The sequence below is a fragment of the Papio anubis genome, chromosome 13, assembly GCF_008728515.1.
Source record: "Papio anubis isolate 15944 chromosome 13, Panubis1.0, whole genome shotgun sequence".
Classification (NCBI taxonomy): domain Eukaryota; kingdom Metazoa; phylum Chordata; class Mammalia; order Primates; family Cercopithecidae; genus Papio; species Papio anubis.
Window position 1 is genome coordinate 88,886,542 of NC_044988.1, and position 23,438 is coordinate 88,909,979.

The 23,438-nt window shown below is 38.6% G+C and overlaps 1 protein-coding gene across 3 annotated transcripts in view; it reads right to left on the reverse strand.

Moving 5' to 3' along the window:
• BRINP1 (BMP/retinoic acid inducible neural specific 1) overlaps positions 1-23,438 on the reverse strand; it is a 199,703-nt gene that overhangs the window by 45,020 nt on the left and 131,245 nt on the right. For all 3 annotated transcript variants that reach the window (XM_003911307.3, XM_017949599.3, XM_017949598.3), the window contains one exon: positions 21,234-21,339. In XM_003911307.3, the coding sequence (XP_003911356.1) occupies positions 21,234-21,339 (106 nt within the window). The remainder of the gene's footprint in view (positions 1-21,233; positions 21,340-23,438) is intronic.

Sequence of the window (23,438 nt, forward strand, 5' to 3'; positions counted from 1 at the left end):
CATACACACACACACACACACACAGAGAGAAAAGAAAACTGAGAAAATGAGAGAGAAAAGGGCTACTGTTATTGCCAAGCATATAAATTTTGCCTCAGAAAACCCAGGCAGGCAATAGTTGAGAGTTTTATTTGAACATCAACTCACCCACACTGAACATATGGAATATTTTTCTCCCAATCTTTTTATATATTAAAAAAACTTGTTATAATTTAAAATGGAATGTTTCACTGTTCTGCAGAGTGTGTGGGCAATGTATATGTGGGAACACCCAAGATGTCTCCCTTTTCTTTTCCTGATTTGTGCCCCATTCTTTTTCCTTTCAATTCACCTTCGACAGGTGCATCTCACAATATTTTTTGTAGTTTGTATACAGTCTTTGTGTGCTGAGATATTATTTCTCTTTCTCTGTGTCACGTGATGGGATATCTCTATTTCCTTGCCTCCCTCCTTCCTCTTATCTCCTAATATTCTCTTCTGTACTCAGAACACATCAGAAAAACCCTGCCCTTTTTTCAGTACCTGCAATACATACATCAATATTGTTACTCCCATAATCTTTGCACTTGCCTTTCCCTGTGCACCGAATATTCTCTCCTCAGGTTTCTGCTTGATCCCTTGTCCTGTAATCCAGACCCTCCCAGACTCACGTTAAAAGGTATCTTCAATTTTTTTCATAGGATTAATTCCTGGCTGAAATTATCTTTTGAATTTGTTTTATTTTTAATATTTTTTCTATCATCCTCATTAGAGAGTAGGCTCTAGGGAAGAAGGGACCTGTCTGCCCTTTAAGGGCCCCAAGTGTAAACTAAGCTCAAGCCCAGCGTAGGCTCCAGGCACTCATTTGTTGATCAAAGAAACTTTTTTTTTTTTTTTTTTTTGAGATGGAGTCTCACTCTGTCACCAGGCTGGAGTGCAGTGACGCAGTCTCGGCTCACTGCAACCTCCACCTCCCGGGTTCAAGCAATTCTCCTGCCTTAGCCTCCCCAGCAGGGTTTCAACATGTTGGCCAGGATGGTTTTGAGCTCTTGACCTTGTGATCCACCCACCTCGGCCTCCCAAAGTGCTGGGATTACAGGCATGAGTCACTGCACCCTGCCAGTCAAAGGAACTTTGAACTTTAAACACCTCCTTCTCCAAGATGCAAAGAAAGGTACCTCATGAGGCTTCTGGGGTGTTAGAATTTAAAAATCAGGTGACCTGGCCAAAGTCTCACAACTAAGGTAACAGAAACAGGACTCCAATCTAGGAATTCAACTTGAGTTCTGACACACTTGAGGATGACCTGGCTTACAACCCCTGTGGTGGCTCCAGCAGTGTGACTTCTGGCAATGTTTTATACCCCCTGGAACTCAAGGATTTTTTTTTTTTTTTGCCTGTGAGGTTGAAATCCCAATTTCCTTGTATACTAACGAAGAGAAAAAAGGCATAAACTTAAGCCACAACCCGGATGCCATGGACTGAATGTTTGTGCTCCCCATCCCCTGCATGCACACATTCATATGCCAAAACCCTCACTTGCAATGCCATGGTATAAGGAGCCGGAAACTTTGGAAAGTCATTAGGTTTAGATGAAGTCATGTGGGTGGTGCCCTTGTGATGGGACTAGTGCCCTTATAAGAAGAGGAAGAGATGGGAGAAGAGACAGCTTGTAGCTGTCTACAAGCCAGGAAGCAGTACCTCCCTCACCAGGCACCATATCTGCTGGTACTTGATCTTAGACGTCCCAGCATCCAGAACTGTGACAAATAATTTCCTTTTGTGTAAGCCACCCAGTCTGTGAAATTTTGTTACAGCAGTCTGAGCAGACCAAGACACTGTCATAATTAAGTGTTCAACAAATGTTAGGTTCCCCCCATTTAACCAGATATCAGATCACATTCATTACCTAGACCAAACTTGAACCCTTCTTGAAAAATCCTCCTTGAATAGCACCATTTGAGACAGTATAAAACATGCCAAGAATGCATTTTCTCATATCAGCATTAAAATAATTATTCTGGTCTTTGTTTTTAATTACTCCATCATTTTTCTTCTATGAATTTTCCTTCCTTCCTTCCTTCCTTCCTTCCTTCCTTCCATCCTTCCTTCTTCCCATTTATCTTTCCTTCCTTTCTTCCCATCTTTCTGCTTCCCTTCTTTCACACATATTCCTGAAGCCCTACTATGTGCCAGGCAGCTGTGCTGTGGATACTAGGGTGAATGAGGCAGACAACTCCCTCTTGTTGTAGGTCTTACTGTTTAGTAAGAGAAAATGATAGAGAGAGAAAGAGAGACAGAGAGAGAGAGAGAAAGAAAGAAAGAGAAAGAGAGAGAGACAGAGGTAAACCAGCTGCTTGGGTGCAATGAAATCAGTATTCTACGAGAAGTACAAGTTTTTCAGGGAACACAGGGAAAGAACAACTAACTCAGCATGGAATGGATTAGGGGTGTTAAAAGCACTCTCCACTACTCTCCTAGGGGGTAGCATTTAAGCTGAGACCTAATGGATACACAGGCGCTAGGGAATGAAGGATCCACAGAAAGAGCAGTCTAGACAGCGGGAAGAACACGGAAAAGGCCACAGGCATAGAACTCCTTCCAGCTGACAGTCAACTTGGCCCTCACATTTCTTTCTGACTAAGGTTCGTCTTCTTTTGTTTGTTTGCTTACAAGTTCCCTAGAAAAGAAGAGAGAGTTCTTGCACATGAGGGATCAAAATTCTGAAGGGAAGGATGACACAGAGCAGAAATCTGTGAGCTCCTTAGAGGAAATAGCATTTCTTATAGTACAAGAAAGATCTTTACTCATTACAAGAAGGGATTCTGAGACTCAGGAAAAAATGGGGCTCACTGTGTTGATGAGTTTCAACCACTGGGAGTACTCAAGTAACAGAAGAACTTTCAGGGGACCCTCAAGTTGGATTTCTGGAGAGCTTCAACAACATTGATGATATTGCTAGCATAGGCATTTGGTTCAACTGACCATGCTCTGTGCTCTGTGAGGCTGGGGAAAGAAGATTATCTGGAAAAGACATCTGGAAAAGAAGATCCAATCAACAGAAGCTGAAGGTGAACCTGGACCTGAAGATTACAGCCCAATCTTCATTGCTGACTTTGATTTTGCTCTTTTGCTGACAGGAACTCAGTCTCTTTCTCCTTCTTTTAACAAGTAGTACATTAGGAATTGTTGGAGGAAATAAAGAAGAGGTTTAATGCATGCTTCCTGCCTCCTAAGGAAACAGAGAGGTTACTCAGATATTCAAAACTAAAGCAAAAAAAATTCAAGAATGGGAAAGACAGTCCTTGATTGATGATTAAAACATTAAAAGTAGTATTGTGTCTGGCACATAGTAGGTTTTTATAAATGTATGTCAAATATTGAATAAGTCAGTGATCTATTATGAAGATGAAAGAAAATAGGCCTGGAAATAATGAATATGGAAGACTTTGTAATGGCTGTGGGATGTGGGTTGAATCTTGAAACATGAGCATGGTCTGAATAGATAAAGAAAGTCAACTCAGTATGCCATAGCAGAGGGCATAATTTGGGTCAATCTAAGTCTTTCTTATTCAAGGCAAAGACCGTGCATTGTCATAGGTTGTTTTTGGTAAGCTTTATTTTTTTTTAATTCTATATCCTAATTACCTAATACAGTGGTATTTTTTATGGATTTGCTCTTTTCTGACCTATTTCATTAGATATTAAATACACAATTTCTTACAGTGCTGAGGGAAGAAGGAAAAAAAACACAGGTTCTATTTTAGTTGAATATAAATATTTTTCTATCCTGTTCTTGTATCAGAATGTGCCCCCTGTAGATAACTCTGAGCTTTATAGGAGCCCCAGCTGTTGTCTTGTACCGCTAAGTTCTGCTTGTCAAATTCTGTCCATTTCTGAAATGCACAAGGTGAGGAGAACAACAACAAGGACTGTACCTTTTGTAAAAAGTCAGCCCGATTTCCTTCCTTGTGAAAGCCCAGGGATTTCAGACTGGCAGATAAAGGACTTTATGGCTCCAACAGCCATGCTGAACTCCAGTGTAATGAAGGCATGCAGGTCAATTACCCATCTGTTTGTGTTTCTATTGCTATGAATTACAGTATCCATCGCTGACAGCTCATTGGAGTGGAATGAAAATAAGACAATAATTCACCGGGTGAAACTGTGCAGAAAGGGCGAAAAGGCTATGATCTCATTCAGAAGTTCAGCCCTGTCTCTGTGATGGGTCATTTACACTCTGGAAAATGAAGAAAGGCAGCTACCTGGGGGTTGGTGAGTGGGTTCCTGCTTCCTTGATATAAGAATTAGGAAATGCCCCCTCCTGGCTAGAGTAATCTTTTGTGTTTGTAAATAAAATCATCTGCTCTGCAGGATCTTAAGAAGATTTGGAATCCTTAGGTGAAAGACGCAGGTATATGGAATTCAGCACGATAAAATCACCTTTTCAGCAATCAGATGTTTTAAAGAATGAAGCAGGTTGCTTTGGTAGCAGAGAACTCCCCAACACTGGAAGTGTGGAAGCAGAGTTTGAAAGGTGACATGGCACAAACAAATCTTGGTTCCACCAAAGATTCAGATGGCAGGTGGTAGGGTGAGTTATCATTGACCCACCTTCAATGCTCCTTCTTATAATGTCCCCTCTTCCAGATAACTACACATCCCCACTCTCCAAACTTAAATGGGTTCACACGACATGTTTTGGCCACTGAAATGTGGATGTGAGTGAGTGTGTCTTTTCCAAACAAAGCTATAGAAAACAACATATGATCTCATCAATCTCTCTTTTCACAAGTCCAACGATATTCCAGATAGGGGCCATCGGAGGAGCAGAATCACAATAGAACTGTGACCACCATGTAACATAAGGAAGAAATAAGCATTCACTTTGGCAAACCACTGAGATTCAGGAATTGTTTGCTAGCACAACATAACCTAGCTTATATTAACAGGTATAGGAGTTGACAAACTATGGTCAAATTGATCTGCAGTCTATTTTTATAAACAAATTTTACTGGAACACAGTCATGCAGATAAAAGAGTTGAGTAGTTGCTACAGAGAACATGTGGCCCACAAAGCCTAAAATATTTATTACCTGGCTCCTAACAGAAAAAGTTTGCCAATGCTTCTACTAGATGACCATAAAGATTTTTTCCAATCTGACTTTTCTATGATTCTGCTCTGTGCTGTTGTTCATTCATTTGTCAAGCAGAGATCAATAAGGCATCTGTCATGTGCAGACACTATTCGAGGTTCTAGAGACAAGACAAGGAACTAGGAAAGGCAAGAACACAATCCTTGCTGTCATGTAACCTACCTTGTAGCGAGGGAGAGAAGACAACAAATAAATAAATGAAAATAGAAAAGGATTTACACTGATTAGAGGGGTTGGGCCAGGGGGACTTCTAAATGAGAATTTTTAACTTCAAAAAAAGACAATATAGTTTAATTTATGAAATAACCAAGGATAAGGAGGCCAGCATACTTTTTTTTTTCAATTTCATAAAATTTCAACATGAACATGTTCTTGAAACTTTAAGAAGAGGTTGGTTCAATTTAAATATAAGCTTCTTCATAGAAGTCATGATACAAACCAAATTTGATACCTGTAAGAGTCTGTGCTACCTGATCCCTGGATCAGCTGATGTCTTCAAATTCTTCTCTTACCCACCTCCCTTCTTTTTCTTGCTATATCCTGCCATGCCATTGTCTCTGTTCTCCAAGCATGCTAAGTTCTCTCCTGTTCATATTTTGCCTTTGGCTCTCACTAACTGGTTTGACCTTGAAGAAGCTAAGAAGCTTACTCTGATCCCCAGTTTTCTTATCAGAGCTTCTTTCATAAAGCTAGTGTAAAAATTAAATGAGCTATTTTATATCTTGATTGTGGCGGGAGTTACATAACTGAATATGCTCGTCAAATTCATAGAAGAGTACACCTCAAAAGGGTATATTTGGTTGTATGTAAATTATATGTCAATGAACCTGAAAATAAAATCACATAAACAGCACATGTGGAGCTCTTAGTACAGGGTAGTTGTTTAAGTGACATCATCTTCTGACCTTGCCGTTTTCTATTGCTTTCTCCGGAAGTCTTATGTGGTCTCAGGTAGCCTCTCTGCTGGCAACCAAAAGCACCTTGCACATATTGCAAATCTCAATGGGACACTTATAGTATCATATGTGTGCTCATGCTCATGTCTCTCCTACTCTATAAGCTTCTTGAATGCAAAACACAGCTCATTCATCTACCATTTCCCTATCATCTAGCACATTATTGAATATCCAGAGTACATGTTTGAATGAAGACAAATTTAGACAGAATGTCTTTCAGAGAGGACTGTGGTTCTGTCTTCTATGTTTAGCATGCCCCATCTCTACAGCCATCCCTCATTAACAAAACCTGTATCCTCTTTCACAATATTACAGCTTGAGACTTGAGGCTTTTTAAATTTCATCTCAGTAGTTACAGACAAGTGCTCAGAAAGATCTGAGTAAAAAAAATACATAGACACAAAAATATTCTTAAGAGAACAATGGTGCTAAAAGACTTGACCACTAACTTCAGCACATAATTTGTTATGGATCCATTGTTATAAGTTATGATTCTTGAGGACAATAACTTTACCTTTTTTTTTTTTTGCAGTCTTTCCAAGGTAACAAGCCCAGTGCTAGATCATAGTAGGTATGCAAAAATAGAAGTACTAAATTGAGAATTGATTAAGAAGGTCCTTTCATTTACCACTTTATTGAATCAGTTTTATACTGGATGATAGAGATACAAAAAGTGAATATGACATGGTTTATGGCCTCATGGGGCTCTAGTTTCTATAAAAAACTAGCCCTTCATGGGGCTCTTTTTCTATAAATCTAGAAAAAAATTTATAAATGTACAGTGACAATAAAATATATGCATACACATGCACGAGTTTGCATAGGAACAAAAAAGAACACGTCTCTAACTTTTATAAGAGTAGAGGAGTTTGGGAAAGTGATTTTGTACAGGATTGAACGTGAATAGTATATATGGTCCAGCATTTGCCAAGTTGTATACCACAGAATCACAAATCTGCAAATATGTCCAAACCCAAATACATTCAGAAAACTCTGTACTTAATTCACCTCTTTAGATTCGTAATACACATTAGCACAGTCAAGGCACTGAGAAGTCCTGCAGTAAATAAATGTGATTTATGCTATTTAATCCAGTGTTTTAATGTTACGGCGTTTTTGCTACATTACTGTGTGGTAACATATAACCTCAAAATCCCAGTGACTCATAACCACAAAGGTTGATTTGTTGCTCATATTTTGTGTCAGCTGTGCTTTGGCTCTGCTCCAGATGTCTTCTTCATTTCAGATGTAGGCTAAAAGTGCAGGCTTTTTCAGGAATATGCCATTCTCATGATAAAGGGAAAAGAGCACAAGCCATGCCAGACAATGCCTCCTAAAGTGTCTTGCCCAAATGTGGCATGTACCGTGTCCTCTCACATTCCATTGTCCAAAGCAAATCACACGGCCAAGGCCAATGCCACTAAAATGGAAAGTCACAGAGCCTCCCACAGTGCAGTGTTGCCAGTCACATGGAAATGCACTGTATGTATATAATCCTCTTAGAGGAAATGAACAATAATGTAATAATGAAATCTGCCACAAAATACATGTATTTTTTACACCAAATCTTTTTAAATTTAATTACCATATGATTCAGCAATTTTGCCTTAAGTGTATATTCAAAAGAACTGTAAACAAGCATTCAAACAAAAACTTGTAAATGAATGTTCATAGCAGCACTATTCATAGTAGTCAAAGGTGGAAACAACCTAAATGTCCATTGACTGATGAATGAAAAACCAAAATGTAGTATATTTATACAATGAAGTATTAATTTTGCCATAAAACAGAATGAAGTACTGATACATGCTACAACATCCACGAACCTTGAAAATATAAAATGGAGGAAGCCAGATACAAAATGCCACATATTGTATGATTCCACTGATTTGAAATACAGTTATCCCTTGGTATCTGCAGGGGATTGGTCCTAGAATTCCACCCTCCTACCACCCTCTGACACCAAAATCCACGAATGCTCAAGTCCCTTATATAAAATAGCATAGTATTTGCAGATACCCTCCACATATCCTTTTTTATACTTTAAATAATTCCTAGATTACTTGTGATATTTAATACAATGTAAATGCTATGTAACTGTTGTTACACTGTACTGACTTTTTGTACTTTTTATTGTATTATTATTATTATTCTTAATTTTTAAATTTTCTCTATCTGGTTGGTTGAAGCCACAGATCCAGAACCCAACAGACAAGGAACTCAAGGGTATAGAGGGCAGACTGCACCCAGAATAGGCAAATCTATACTAATCTGCAGAAAGCAGATTAGTAGTTATCAGGGTCTGAAGGGAAGGGGAAATAGGGAATAACTAATTAGGGGGTAAAGAATTTGTTTTGGGGATTGTGAAAAAGTTGTAGAAATAGTAAGAATATTTGCACAACATTGTGAATGTACTGTCACTAAATTTTAATCGTTTTAAAGTGTTAAATTTTATGTTGTGTATATTCTGCAACAATAAACAAGATTCAAAACAAATAGATTTGACAGTTCAAATAACTTTAAATCAGTAAACATTTATTGAGCACCTACTATGAGCTAAACTCTGTAAGAGAAGAAAATAATGAACAAATGAAAAAGCATGTGGTTTCTCCTCTCAGCGATCTCAGTTACAATTTAGTGGCAGATGTGTACAATGGTACACATAAGACAAGACAGAATGTCTCTGGAATATAATAGAGGCACATTAAAAATGCTTTGTTGACCGTGCAAAAGGAGAGCTTAATTCTAAGGTAAGTTGTAGGAAAAAGATAAGAATTGACCCAATCATCTTAAAAAAAAAAAAAAAAAAACAGGTGCCATATCTCCATGGAGTCAACAAACTAATTATCATGGGTAACTTATTTAGGTTTTGGCCATCCTGATGCCTCATTTCTGCACAATCAATGAGATCGACAAGGAATCTAATGGGACATGGTTGTTAAATAGACCAAATTGCCACATGGATCATTCATCTCTCACGACTTCCATGCTGTGTACTTGGCCACAAGTTTATTTGAAAGGTATAGCCCCACATGGCTACGTACCAAGAAGTAACTCCCTGATACTCCTTCTCTCAGCATCAGTTTATACCCCATCAGTTTGTACCTGCTTAGAATTCTTTACTCCTTCCTGCCCAAGTATGAGTCTTTAAGTTCCCTCCAGATTCCAGGTTTCTGTAGGTCAAAAGCAGCTCTTTTTATAGTCACATACTCCTGGATTGCTGCAAAGCCTAGTATCATCTATTCTAGGGGTTTTTTGTCTTTTCCGGTTATAGATCCATTTCAGAATATGAGAATAATTATGGAAATCGGTCACACCTACACAAGTTGGCAAGCAATTTCAGGAAAATCACAGACTGTCTAAAGTAAATAGCAGAACCTAGAAAGGTTATGGTGCTGGCACATGGAAAGGGCTACATAAATTCTTGATCTAGTAAAAACCATGACTATTACATATATGCCCCAGGTTGGGAAGCAAAATGATGTAGTGTTTAAGAGTACCAGCACTGAGTGGATCTGGGTTCAAATTCCTGCTCTACAAGGTAGTTACTTAACTTTTGTGAGCTTCGATTTTAAAATCTGAAAAATGGGACGGTGTTGAGGTTTACATGAAATATTGATATAAAGAGATGAGCTCTATACCTGGCACATGATAATTATTCACAAGTAATAGCCTTGATTATTAGTATTCTTATTTTATGAACCCTCTTGGTTTTTAGGTCAGGTGCTTTCTATATGTTTTCCCAATAAATGAAGAATAATAGCTCTGAGATACATGTGTTCTTATTCCCATTTTACAGATTTAAAGACCTAAGGAAGCTCAGAGGCCTAATAAACTAGTCGAAGATCTTTATCACCAGCAAATCTTCTCTGCCCATCCTCTTCATTCTATTCGATTTCTGATTGAGTCTTTGATTGATATCTTCAATCCCTTTCTTCTTGAGAAGAATCCTTCTCCTCTGATGAGCATAGAACAAAGTGCTCCTATGTTCATAAAGTAAAAGCAACATTTGGATGCAGCTAGTTGGGTGGAAATCAGTAATCTCATTTTTCATGAAGACACTAAAGGCACTGCTCTTTCATTGAAAGGACCTCATCAGCAGAGCCACAGGAAGCCAGAAACATAAATTCCCATTAGTGCCTCCAGGTCCCTGCTAACTGGACAAGAGAGGCTGTAGGCATGAGCCATTGCTTGTGACTCTAGACTAATTCCTAACGAAGATGATTCACCCCAAAGCTGCTGCTGAGACCAGGTACTGGCAAGAATCATTCAGTGTATCACCCTGAGGTTACAAGTCCACATAAAGTGATGGGCGTGTGGGAGAGGAGAGGGTTTTAGAAAAGGAGACCTATTCACTCTCTGTCTTCTCATCCTCTTTGAGCCTCAATTTCCTCATCTGTATAGTGGGGAGCATGATTCCTAACTGTTAGTTGGTGGGATGGATAAATGGGCTAATGGTTATAAGCTCAATGTCTAAGAAGGATAGCGTCTCAAAAAAACGTTACTTTTAAACATTTCTCCTACACTTTCTTTTTCTACTACTTGTTGCAAGATGATTTTGAAAATACTCATCTTCACTCCATCTGTGATGTCTAGCTACTGAGAAATGGGATTATCGACACTACTCTTCATCAGACGGCTCCTCTTGCTCTGCCCTGTCCTTTCCCTCTACCCCCTTCTTCACTTCCCCTCCCCTTTCTCTCTTTCCACTCTTCTTTCTCTTCCTTTCTTTCCTTTCCCCTTCCTCCTAATCTTCCTTCTCTCGTTATCTTCCACTGTCACTCTAGCACCAATTATATTCAAAAACTCAATTCAGCAAATGCATGTATGCACATGTATACACACACACACGCACGCGCACACACACACACACACACACACATATATAATGTAATTCCTATGCCCATGGCACTACATTAAATACTATGAAATGTAAAATTGGCAGGAAAAATCCTTGCCTTTAAAGAGGTCTATACTCTAATCTAATAGAAAAGATAAAAACCTAAACATAAATGAATATGTTGCAAGGTGAGTAAAAAAAAAAAAAAATCATACTGTAAATGAGGAGTAATCAAAGAGCTATAAAGGGGTGAGAGGAGGGAAATTTTTATCCAGTCATGTGTATGTGCATGTGTGCATGCAAGATGCCATTTTAAATGGTTCCTGAAGACTAAGTAGAATGCCAGTGAGTTGAGATGGGAATGCAAGGCATCTCTGGTAGAGGATATGGCTGAGCAAAGACAAATGGGAAAGAAGAGGGTGAGCTGGAGGAAAGATAATCTGCAAGATTGGGCATGTTGGTTATTATCATTGTCTCTTATAGGAAACTCCCACCTCCATTGTTCCAATGGGCTTTAGAAATGAAGCTAGAAAGGGAATTTGGGACCTCACGAACATGGGGAAACCATGGAGTGATTTCAGGCAAGCGTCTGTCCTAATAGGCTATGACTTAGGAAGATTAATACAAAGGGGTGAACTGATGTATATTGAATAAAATCCATTGAGAAAAATATTAATTACTTGATTGATTCATAAATAAACTTATCAAATTGAGATTATCTTTAAAGTTGCCAAGTATGCTTTTTATGTATATGTATTTGGTTTAATCCCCTAGACTGTGATTCTACACTATGATTAACACAGAGGTTGTTCTTAATATTTGGCACACCATAAATACTTACTGTGTTTTTTGTAGATGGATTTGCTGAGTTCCTAACTATGTAAGGAACACTGCATTTATTCATTCAGCATATATTTAATGAGCACTTGATACTGGCCAAGCACATATGCCATGGAGGATGCAAATATAAATAAAGCAAACATGGTGCAAGTAACACATTGATGGAGGTGGTAAAAATAATACCTAACATTGTTTAATGCTTAATCTAAGCCAGATATAATGTATATTCTTACATGCATAATACAACAACCATAGGAAGTAAGTGAGTAATAGAGGCTCAGAGGCTGCAGTAACTTATCTGAAACCTCTCAGCCAGCAAATGGTAGAACTAGTACTGGAACTAAGGTCTGTTTGACTCCAGGGCCTTTTCTTGAAGCCACTGTTCTACATTGTATCTCCTTATATAAGAAAGAGAGTGACAATGGTCATCATGTAGCAGGTCAGAGAAGCAAAAGAAGCCAGGAGGCTTCTCAGAAGAGGTGGCTATTGGAGAATTCAATGGTAGGACCCTGCTTGGAAGATATAACATCCAAAGCAACAGCAAAAGCACATGCCCTTTTGAAGAACGCTGTGTGTGCAATGCAGCACAGAGAATGGCATACAGTAGGCCCTCAGGAAATGGTCATTAGGTTGAACTGAATCCAGTATCATGTGGGATAAGAAGTCTAAGGGTTCAAAGAAAAAAACAGAGTTCACTATGGGCCAGGTGATTCATTCATGTATTCATTCATACATTCATACAGCAAAGATCTTTTGAGCAGTGTCTATATATCAGTCTCTATGTATTGCGCCAGAGAGAGAGATGGTTCTTACCAAGCAAGAATCTAGGCCAACTGGAGAGTCAGGTTAATAACAGGATGATGATACTATTGTGTGGCAACTCCTAGAGAAGAAGTTGTGCAGACCATCTAATGGTCTGGAGAGGGGAGTTTAGAGAAGCTTACCTGAGAGAGATGAAAAGTTCAGGAATTAGAGAAAGGCTGTGTAAAAGTGCAGGGCAATAAAAAAAATAAAAATAATAGTTTTCAAAAGATGCTTGTAGTGAAATGTAAGAAATGGCATGGGCTTGGAGCATGGATATGGTATATGTTGAGTGATAGCGTAAGGCAAAGCCAAGAAGATTGGCAAGGCTTGCATTTGAACAGCCTGGTGTTAACTTAAGAAATCTAAACTGTATACCAAAACTTTCATGGAGGCTGTGAAGGCCTGTGAGGAGGGAAGCGAGAATCTGATTTGGCTTTAAGAAGATCACACTGGCTGCTGTGAGGCAATGGATCAACAGGAGTGAGATCTGAACAAGGTTGGTTTGACCCTCATTGTACTGATCTGGGGAAGGGAGAAATGATGAAATGAGGTGCTGAATCAAGGCAGAGGGCGGAGAAGGAATGATTCTGATGAGGGGACATTTGTGCTTGGCATTGAGAGATGGGCCACATTCAATAAAAGAGAGTGAGGATGTCATTTTAGGCATGAGGAGAATCCGGGTGCATGAGCGATAGGAAAGAGAGCCTAGTCTAGAAGGAGCTGAGGTTTCAAGCAGAGACACAGAAAAAGAAAAGGTCAAAGAGGAGGAAGAAGATGGGAAGAAGAAGGAAAAAAGAGGAGGATGAAGAGAAGGAAGAGAAATGATTTAAGACCAAGAAACCAGATAGACCATTTGAATGTGAAGATTTGGAGAAGGCTCTCAAAACACAAGTCTCAGCTGGCCCTGTTGGAGGTTCAGGCAGAGGGTAGACGATACCTCAAGTTAGTGGTCTTTGACCCCATCTCCCTTCCCTGGCCTAGTCTTCCATCTCCTAATGATATCTATCCTCCTTGCATTCATCTTTACCTTTTGGAAACTGGGAATAAGCTAACGACCTCACTCAATTTTTCAGGGGAAATACCTTATGACATTGATTCTACAAATCTAAGATGATATTTACAGTAAAACACACCACTGTTTTATGTATACTAAGAAAATAATACCCTGCCAAATTAAACTAAGACACATCATCAATAATAAAAAGCATTCTAATTCCAGAGGTATTAATATCTGAAAAATTATACAATTTAAAATCTATGACAGGTAATCAAGAAATAAAGATCAAGAAAATGCCCCCATTACCACATCTACAAATTGCACTGGCCTCTGATTTCAGGTTCTCCTTTTCCTCTCTGCTAAGAATATGTGCTCCTATCTAAGGCAAATAATTCCAGTTATGCACAAGACCCTATTTACTCTTGCCTGCTCCACTTTGATTGTAAAACCATTCCTCCCTTGCTTGCAGTATCAATTTTTCCCTCTCTACAGAATAATTCTCAACATTGGACAAAAGTTTTGTTGCTTCTATGTTAAAAAGAAAAGAAAAAATAACCCTTTACTCCTGATCACCGCAAGCTGTTGTGTCATTTACTGTAACACTACTCTGTAGAGTTTGCTGTCGAATTTCATTTGAATTTGCTCCAGAATTTCACCCCCAGAATCCCACTGAAAACATCCTTTGTCATCAGTGACCTATGTGTTGCTAAATATCATACTCAGTTCTCAGTCCTCACTTTAATTATACTATCAACAGTATTTGATGCAGTTGCTGCTATCTCTGTTTTGAAAAACATTCTTCATATAACATCCAAGATTCTATACTCTCTTGTCTCTCTTCCTACTTTTCTGGCCACTCCCCAGCTTCCTTTTCTTGTTTCTCATCATCATTCCATCATTGCAACCTTTTAACATTAATTTCTCCATGACTCAATAGCTGAATTTTTTTCTCTATCTACACTCTTTCCCCAAGTAATCTTGTTCAATCTCAGATAATTAAATAGTATTTATATCCTAATTTGTATGTTCAGTTTTCTCCTCTTACCTTTCAAATGTCTTCAACATCTACATTTGGATATCGAATAGACTTGTCAAACTTAGGTTCAAACTCAACTAGGTTTGAACCCAATTTCACATGTCCCATCAAAACTGGTCCTTACCAGTCTCATCATAGCAATGTGACCATTCTACCATTGCAGTTGCCCAGGCAAAACTTTGGGGTCATCCTTGACTTCTCTCTCTCACAAATACTTTTGAGTTCATTACCAAATCATGTCAGGACAACCTTAAATATTTATCCATAAATCCAATCACCTCTCACCACCTTCATTGCAACTATCATGATCTAAGCTACTATGTTCTCTCACCTAGATAAACATGACAGCCTCCTAACAACTGATATCCTATAATTGTTCTTGCCCTCTACTGTCTTATTCAATAGCCGCAGTTATCTATTTAAAATGTAAGTCAGGTCAAGTCACTTCTCTGCCTAAATTTTCAATTGCTTCTCATTGCATCCAGAGTAAAATCTGATCTAAAGTTTTTGCCATGGTCTACAAGTTTCTCTATGACCTGCTCCTTCATTATTTCTCTGATTATAAAGAAGTTTAAAAATTTGTTTACTGTCTGCTTTCGCCATACCCACACATCAATTATAAGCTCAAAAATGATTCATTTATCTTATTCACTGCTGTATATCTGGCTTTAAAACCATACCTGACCATACAGTTGGTGCTCCGCAAATATTACTAAATAAATAAATGAGTAAATGTATGAAAGAATAAATTTCTGTATCATCCATAGATTTCAGCAAAATATTCTCTCTGCATCCCTTTCCACATTAGTGAGCTACCGAGGCACAGCTTTGCTCCCTGTATACTTCACCATATGGATACTACATTAAATTACATGACAATGTTGGTAAAACATTCAATGGGCTTCTTGGAAAGAGAAGTATGAAAATAAGAAGTTATCATTATTCCATTAGTGTTATTGCCACTATTTGAGCTGTTACTGCTATGACTACTAATAGCCTCTGATCATTCTCATGATGCTTTCTTTCTCATTTCTAATCTCCTCCAATCCTGTTCTTTCTTTTTGTTTTTCTATTTTGCTTTACCTTTGCCTTGTTTAATAAACATTTCATGAAACATCACAAAGTGAAAGTCATTAGAGTGCCATTGATATTGTTCTCAATCCACCAAAGTAGCCTTCTGCAGAATCTGCCCTCCCAGCCTCGTTCAAAGGAATGAGATGAGGAATAGAGAAACACAGAGGAAACACATTTGAAGAAGCTCGAAGTTAGGCTGAGTTAAAACTCCAGCTCAGCCACTTATTAGATAACCTCTCTAGGCCCCAGTTTCTTCACCTGCAAAAATGGGAATGCTATTTACACCTTCTTCATGGGAATCATGTTGAAGATTAAAAATATAGTAAGTACAATTATAAAATAAAAACAAGTTAAAATAAAAATATACATAAATAAGCAAAAATAAATCTAATAAAAATAAATTAGCATAATCTCTGGCATATGAGGAAGCACTAAAAAAAAATATGTATTGTCATTCCTGGTTCCTCTAACCTCAGTTCATGCAGCCTGTCCTCCAGCAGGGCTGAACCACCTCCCACTTTCCCATGCCTCCCTGCTTTATTCATGTTCTTTCTTTGCAGAGGATGTCAACATGGGACACGTTATTAAATAAAACCTAAATAGATACGTATTGTATACACAGAAATGTATACATAAAAATAAAGCATGTGCAGCTTTTTGAATTTTCACAAAGCAAACACATTCATGTACTGCCGACCAGATTAAAAAAACAGAACATTACCAATATCCCCAGAAATGTCTCTCACTCCTTCAGCCACTACCCCATTCCTCTCCCTAAAGGTTAACACTCTCTGGACTTCTAAAACTGTATATTTGTTTTTCCCTTTTTTTCACTCATCTAGGAATAGAATCCCACAGCCTGTACTCATTTACGTCTGACTTGTTTTACTCAATGCTGTGTTTGTAAGATTCTTCCATATTGTTGTATGAAACAGCGGTTTATTCTTTCTTATTTCTGTATGGTAGCTCATTGTATGAATGTATGACAATTTATTTATCCATTTTCTTGTTGATGGACATTTGGGTTGTTTCCAGCTGGAGTTATTTGAAATAGAGCTGCTGTGGACATTTATGTCTTCTGGTGAGCATGTTTTCATAGGAGTTGGAATCGATGGGTCATAGGCCAAGGACACATGCAGTCTTGTGTAGATACTGCCAAGAGTTTTCTGAAGTGGTTGTACGAATTTGTGTTCCTATAAGCAATGTGCTTAAGTTCCCATAGCTTCACATTGTCCCTCCTTGATATTGTCAGTCTTTTTGATTTGAGTCATGCTTATTGCTGTGTTATGACATTAAATTTTGACTTTAATTTACACTTTTTTTCCTGACTAGGAGAGTTGAAAACCTAAGTGTTTATTTGGCATTTTGACACTCTTGTTTGTGAAGTGCTTGTTCATGTCTTTCATTCATTTTCTTTTCTTACAAGACTATTTCCCTTTTTCTTTTTGACTTCAGGAGTTTTAAAAATATGTATATTCTGTATTCTATAAGTGTTCTTTGTCAGGCACATGTATTACAAATATTTTCTTCCACTCTATGGCTTGTATTCTTATAATATTAATAGTATTTTGATGAACATAAATTGTAGTTTTAATGTATCCAATTTATCAGCCTTTTTTTTGCATCCTACTGAATAAACATGAGCTCACTCAGAAATCATGAGATAATCTGTTTTATATTTTAGAGCACTTTTGTTTTGCCTTTCACTAGGAGAATATGATACTTTCTCAGATATTTTTTTTCCTGTGACTCCTCTACCTGAACAGACAGAATGAATCACTCCCTTTTCTGAATCCCCATAATGCCATGTCTTATTTTATTATGACTATTAGATTATGTATTATCTTGAATCATAGATACTTGCCCATCTATCCTTTCTATCTCATCCCCACAAGCCATTCACCCAATTATCTAAATTCTTTATGGTCCTTTCACTAAATCCTCGTCATAATGCCTCCTAAGTAACTCTGGGATTGCTCCATTTCCTTCCATCTCAACTGGTACCCCCATGGTCTAAACCTGTGGCATTTCCTCTTGAGTTCTGTAGTAGCCCCCTAACTGTCACCACCCTCTAATCCACCCCCTCTAATTAACTGTCCACACAAAAGTCAGAATGATCTTCTAAAATATCAATCTCTTCATGCTACTTCTTTTTTTAAAAAGCATTCCATGGTATCCATTGCTCTCAAATTAACTTTTAACTCATTAATGTGCTGCAGAAGCCTTCTAGGACTTGAAAGATTATCTTGTCTTTCTCACCATTGATGTTTCTGCTTTAATCTCACAAGAGTTTCTTATTTCTTTGAATATCCCTTCATGAAGATCCTCTGTCTGCCTTTCTATCCATGCCTCTGTCCTCCTATTCATCCTTCAGGTCTTATCCTACTTATCTTTTTAGTAGAAACTTTCCTGGCTCCCTGGTACGTTAAGTCCCCATGCTATCTAGTGCTATATAAACCTTATACTTTTTCTCCATTAAAATTTATTACACCTACTCTTGTTTGTTTGAAGCTCATCTTCTCTAATAGAATGTATATTTCCTTGGGGCAGAAACAATGTTGGTCTTGTTCACGACTTTATTTTTCTGTCTGTCTCATTACCAACATGAGTTCTTTAAAAAATACATTTGTTGACTTGAACTGATTTATGATTATATGCCCAGGGTCTAGTATTGGTTTTGGCATGTAGTTAGTCTCAATAAAGGTTTTATAATTCATCATTTTCATAAAATCCTAGAATCAGTGTTGGGAAGAACTTAAAACCACCTGCTTCAATCACCCAACATAACTGATGCTTAAATAATCTCTATAACATTTGTACCAAATATAATCTATTTATAATTATCTGATAACAGGGAGTCACTGCATCCCTCAGCAGATCATTCCAGGTTTGGTCATGAATGTGTACTAGAAAGATCCATTTTACACTGGGTTAAAAGTTGGGATCCTTATAATTTTCCCCTTCCTACTAGGTAGGGATTGGTCCATTTTATTAATATTAATAGGATTGATTATCTTTTCTGCAAGACAGCCTTTTAGATATCTGCAGCAAGTCATTTTTGCTTCAATTTAACCTTCTTTTACTATTTATTATAGTGAAACACTTTCTCAGGAAAAATTGCAGTTTCTCAACATCCCTCCTGGAGTGTGATGCTCAAACATGGATCCAATCCTCCAGGTGTACTCTAACCCATCTAGGGTAGGACAGCAGGCCTGCCACCACCCTTTTGATTCATAGTATCCTTCTAATAATGTTATCATGGCAGACCTAGATTTTGGAGAACATAAGTCTTATAGAATAGTTGTTTTATTTAAAAAAATTCAAAATTAGGTATGAAACTAAGTATGTATTTAGAATGAGAAAAGGTGGGCAGTTGGAAGGTGCAGAATCCTTGAACCTTAAGCTTCACTGGCTTCAGGTAAATCAACCTCTAAATGTCCCTAAGATCTCAGTGATTTCCTTGGTAGGAACATATCATTAATTCCTTCTTTTTTGTTTTCAATTATAACTCACAATCTTTCCAACCTCAGTATGCACAGCAGGGTGATCAAACAGACCGGAGCTTCACTGCCTGGATTCAAATCCTGGCTCGCACTTCACATGGTCTCTATAGGTATTGAATGAACTAACACACTGAAAACCTGGCACACATAAGGGAGATCTGTTTTTCCTTATCTACTTTCTTAACAGGCATTAGCAAATCTTTCTGTCTACTCTTTTTTCTACTAAACAGGGTAGGGTTATGCTCCATGTATTTAAGTTTCTAGTGTGTTGTGTTTTGTTATTTAATAGTAAACCACTTTCTTGGCCTGAATTTCCCTGAGGAATTTTCATTCACTGCCCTCAAGTGACACTACCAAGCCCTCCATGCATGTTAGAAAGCAGGAGATGCTTTCTAACCACCTTCTGTAACAGGAGCATGAATCAAAGAGTTGCCAAGGAACCAGAATATAAAAGTCACATTAGGCTCTTCTTAGCTTTACCTGCCAATCTCAACCCAACTTCCTCCCACTGACATTCAGAATCACCTTTATCATATACCTTTCTAAAAGGTCACATTTTTAGTCTGCTCAAAGTTAAAGCATGTCATTTTTTTTTCGGATTATAAAGTTAATATGTGATCATTGTAGAGAAGTTAGAAAAGAAACTAGATGCCTAAAATACATCATCAGCAACCTAGAGATCCAGAGATAAGCTATTCTAATACCTGGGCATATTTCCTTGCTATATTATTATTATTATGAGGTGGAGTCTTGCTCTGCTGCCCAGGCTGGAGTGCAGTGGCACGATCTTGGCTTACTGCAAGCTCCACCTCCCGGATTCATGCCATTCTCCTGTCTCAGTCTCCCAAGTAGCTGGGACTACAGGCGCCCGCCACCACGCCCGGCTAATTTTTTGTATTTTTAGTAGAGACGGGGTTTCACCGTGTTAGCCAGGATGGTCTCAATCTCCTGACCTCGTGATCTGCCCACCTGGGCCTCCCAAAGTGCTGGGATTACAGGTGTGAGCCACCGCGCCCAGCCGTTATTATTATTATTATTATTGAGACAGAGTCTTGCTCTGTCACCTAGGCTGGACTGGCAACGGCGGTATCTCGGTTCACTGCAGTCTCTGCCGCCCAGGTTCAAATGATTCTCCTGCCTCAGCCTCCTGAGTAGTTGGGACTACAGGCGCACACCACCACACCCAGCTAATTTTTGTATTTTGTAATTTTGTATTACTAAATATTTAGTAAATTTTGTAGAGACTGGGGTTCACCATATTGGCCAGGCTGGTCTTAAACTCCTGACCTCGTGATCCACCCACCTCGGCCTCCCAAAGTGCTGGGATTACAGGCGTAAGCCACTGCACCCAGCCTATTTTTATTTACCTCTTTAAATTATTAAGATCATGCCATCCATTCCATCAGAAACCTTTTATTAATTAACATTATATCAAGTTATTTTTACATATTATTGGAAATTCTTTATAAACATCAGTACCAGTTTAATATTATGTTGTATTAATGCAATATAATTCACTTAGACTTCTCATGTGAAAAATTGAAATCCTTACTTTTTTTGATATAATACATTATGCTTTTTAAAAACAGTGCTATGTGTACTTAAAGCCTTGTCCAACTCTTCCTGGCAATCTCCTCTCCTTTTTATGATGTGAATTAATAAGGATGAAATTACTATTTTAAAGGATATATTTTCTTTAAAATAACGTATATGGAGCCCCAAACATAAACTTGACATATACAGACACCAAAGAAATACAGATATTTATAAATACAAACAAGTTAATTAAAGCTCACATTTCCTTACTTTCTATCTGAAAACTAATTAATAATCATGAATTTAATGTCCTGCATATGATAAAATTCTAAATATATATGTACACACCTATCATAACTGTCTAATTTCCATATCTGCAGTTTTCATTAGATTTTCCATGCTTCCTCTTCTTTGTTCTCCCTTCACACCATCCCTCCTGATCCCCTCTCCCATATATCACATCCATGCTGCTTCCCCCAACACTGAACCCACTTTTTCCACTGGCTTCCTACCTTGAAGGTGCAGTTTGCTCTCCGTGCTTTGCAGAAGGACGGAACTCACAGAGTCCAGATTGTCATAGCTGTTACAGCCCAGAGGCCCAGTGCGTGTCTCTGTGACCTGCAGTAGACATCAAATGAGACAGGTGTGAGACAGGAGTCCTTGTCTAGGACATGCCCCGAAGAGTCATGCCCCAGCAGAGCAAAGTCAGCAGAAAAGGCCTCCTGGTTTGAGTCCATGGTTACTTTCTGAGCTCCGTGCTTGTGTCTGGGACCAACCACGGCTGTCACTGAGTAGACAGGCTAGCAGGGTGGTCAAGCATACAGAGTGCATGCCTGTTCCTACCACTGGTTCTCACTTCACACGGTGGCTGCAAGTATGACATGAACTTAAAAGTTGACGCACTATATTTCAAAAGCATTGACTTTGGAATCAGAAAAATTAGTGTTAAATCCTGGCTAGGCCATTTACTTACCCTGGGACCTAGGGGAACCAATTAACCTCTCTAAGTATCTGCAAACCAAAGCTAGTAAATCTCTTCCAGAGAGGTTGTGAGACCAGGTACGATGGGTCTAAATGCCTGGCACATGGCATGTGTTCCATAATGGGTACCTTATTACCAAACGGCTCCGTAAGTTGTAATGAGTACATATATATTATTATTAGGCAAGAATAAGAAAATGATGCCCATTTTCCTAAAGAAGACTTAGCAGAAGCACTGTGCTGCCACAGGAGAAAATGACCCAATCCTGTGGATGTGCATTTCCAAAACACTGTCTTAGAAAGACTTGAGGTGGTGGATAAGAGAGCAACAGCTATTCAAAAAGATAACCTTGAAATAAGAATGGCTTAGTATGAAAAGAAGCCTCTTCATTTATTTAGTCTTTGCTTCCCATTATTTAGGGTTGTTTTGAAGTTTGCATCCAGCTATAAAAACACAGCATCCGTCGTAGGGAATAATGACTTGGGAGGCAGCCACACGCACCTTCTCTGCCCTTTTCCAGCTGTGAAACCTTGGATCAGTAACTTTCTCTTTCTAAGCCTCAACTTCCCCATCTATAAAATGTTAGTAATGCTATTAGTCATCAAAATAGGGTAAAGAGATTATATTTTTGAAGTGTTTCACACTTAGGGTACAGTAATATTTAGTAAATGGGGAATAATTAGGTTTTGTATTTTTTGTTTTGTTTTACAGATAATTTATTTTTATATACAAAATAATAACATATTTATTATTGAGAGAGAGTTAAACTTACCATTTTATTTTCCTAAAGATACCTATGGTGGGGAGAACAGTGAATGGGCAAAACTTCTCCATCTGGGTTAGTGGCTGGTCTTAAATAGACCCAGGCCAGCTGTGGTAGCTCACGACTGTAATCCCAGCACTTTAGGAAGCCAAGGTGGGCAGATCACAAGGTCAAGAGATCAAGACCATCCTGGCCACATGATGAAACCCAGTCTCTACTAAAAATACAAAAATTAGCTGGGCGTGGGGCGCACACCTGTAGTCCCAGCTACTCGGGAGGCTGAGGCAGGAGAATCGCTTGAATCTGGGAGGTGGAGGTTGCCATGAGCCAACATCGCACCATTGCACTCCAGCCTGGGTGACAGAGCAATTCTCCATCTCCAAAAGACAATAACAACCAAAAAAAAAAAAAAAAAACAGACCCAATAGTGAGACAAGTTTTAGACAGCTTGGTCTTGAGGTAGTGGTAAGAAATGGTATGAAAAATCCAAGGGCCAAGTTAAGTGCAGACGACAGTGCCTACCATAAGAAATGGTTTCTTGAGTGGCCTCTGTGCAATTTCTCTGAGAAATTCCTCCTACAGAGGCAGACTGCACTTCCAGGACACACAAAAGAGGATTATCTTCTGACAGAGCTTCAATATCTCAATTCTGCATCCCATCCAGAGGGGAGAGAACCATTTGGTGATAATGAAAACCAGGCCTCTGTGGCACTCTAACTCTGATGGCTTCATAAAGATCCATCTCTCTGCGCCGAGTTACCTAACAACATAATCCCCCAAATATAGGCAATTCTTTTCGGATAAACTGGCCCTTTGTTTGTTGGTCTGATTTATTTCTCTCCTTACTACCTCCCTCCTCCGTGACTCTCTCCCTCCCACACTTTTCTCTCTCCTTCGTCAATTTCTGACTCACTTGCCAGCCTTGGCAGAGTAAGACCCCTTGGCCTTACCCTTACCCTTTTTCCCTACAGA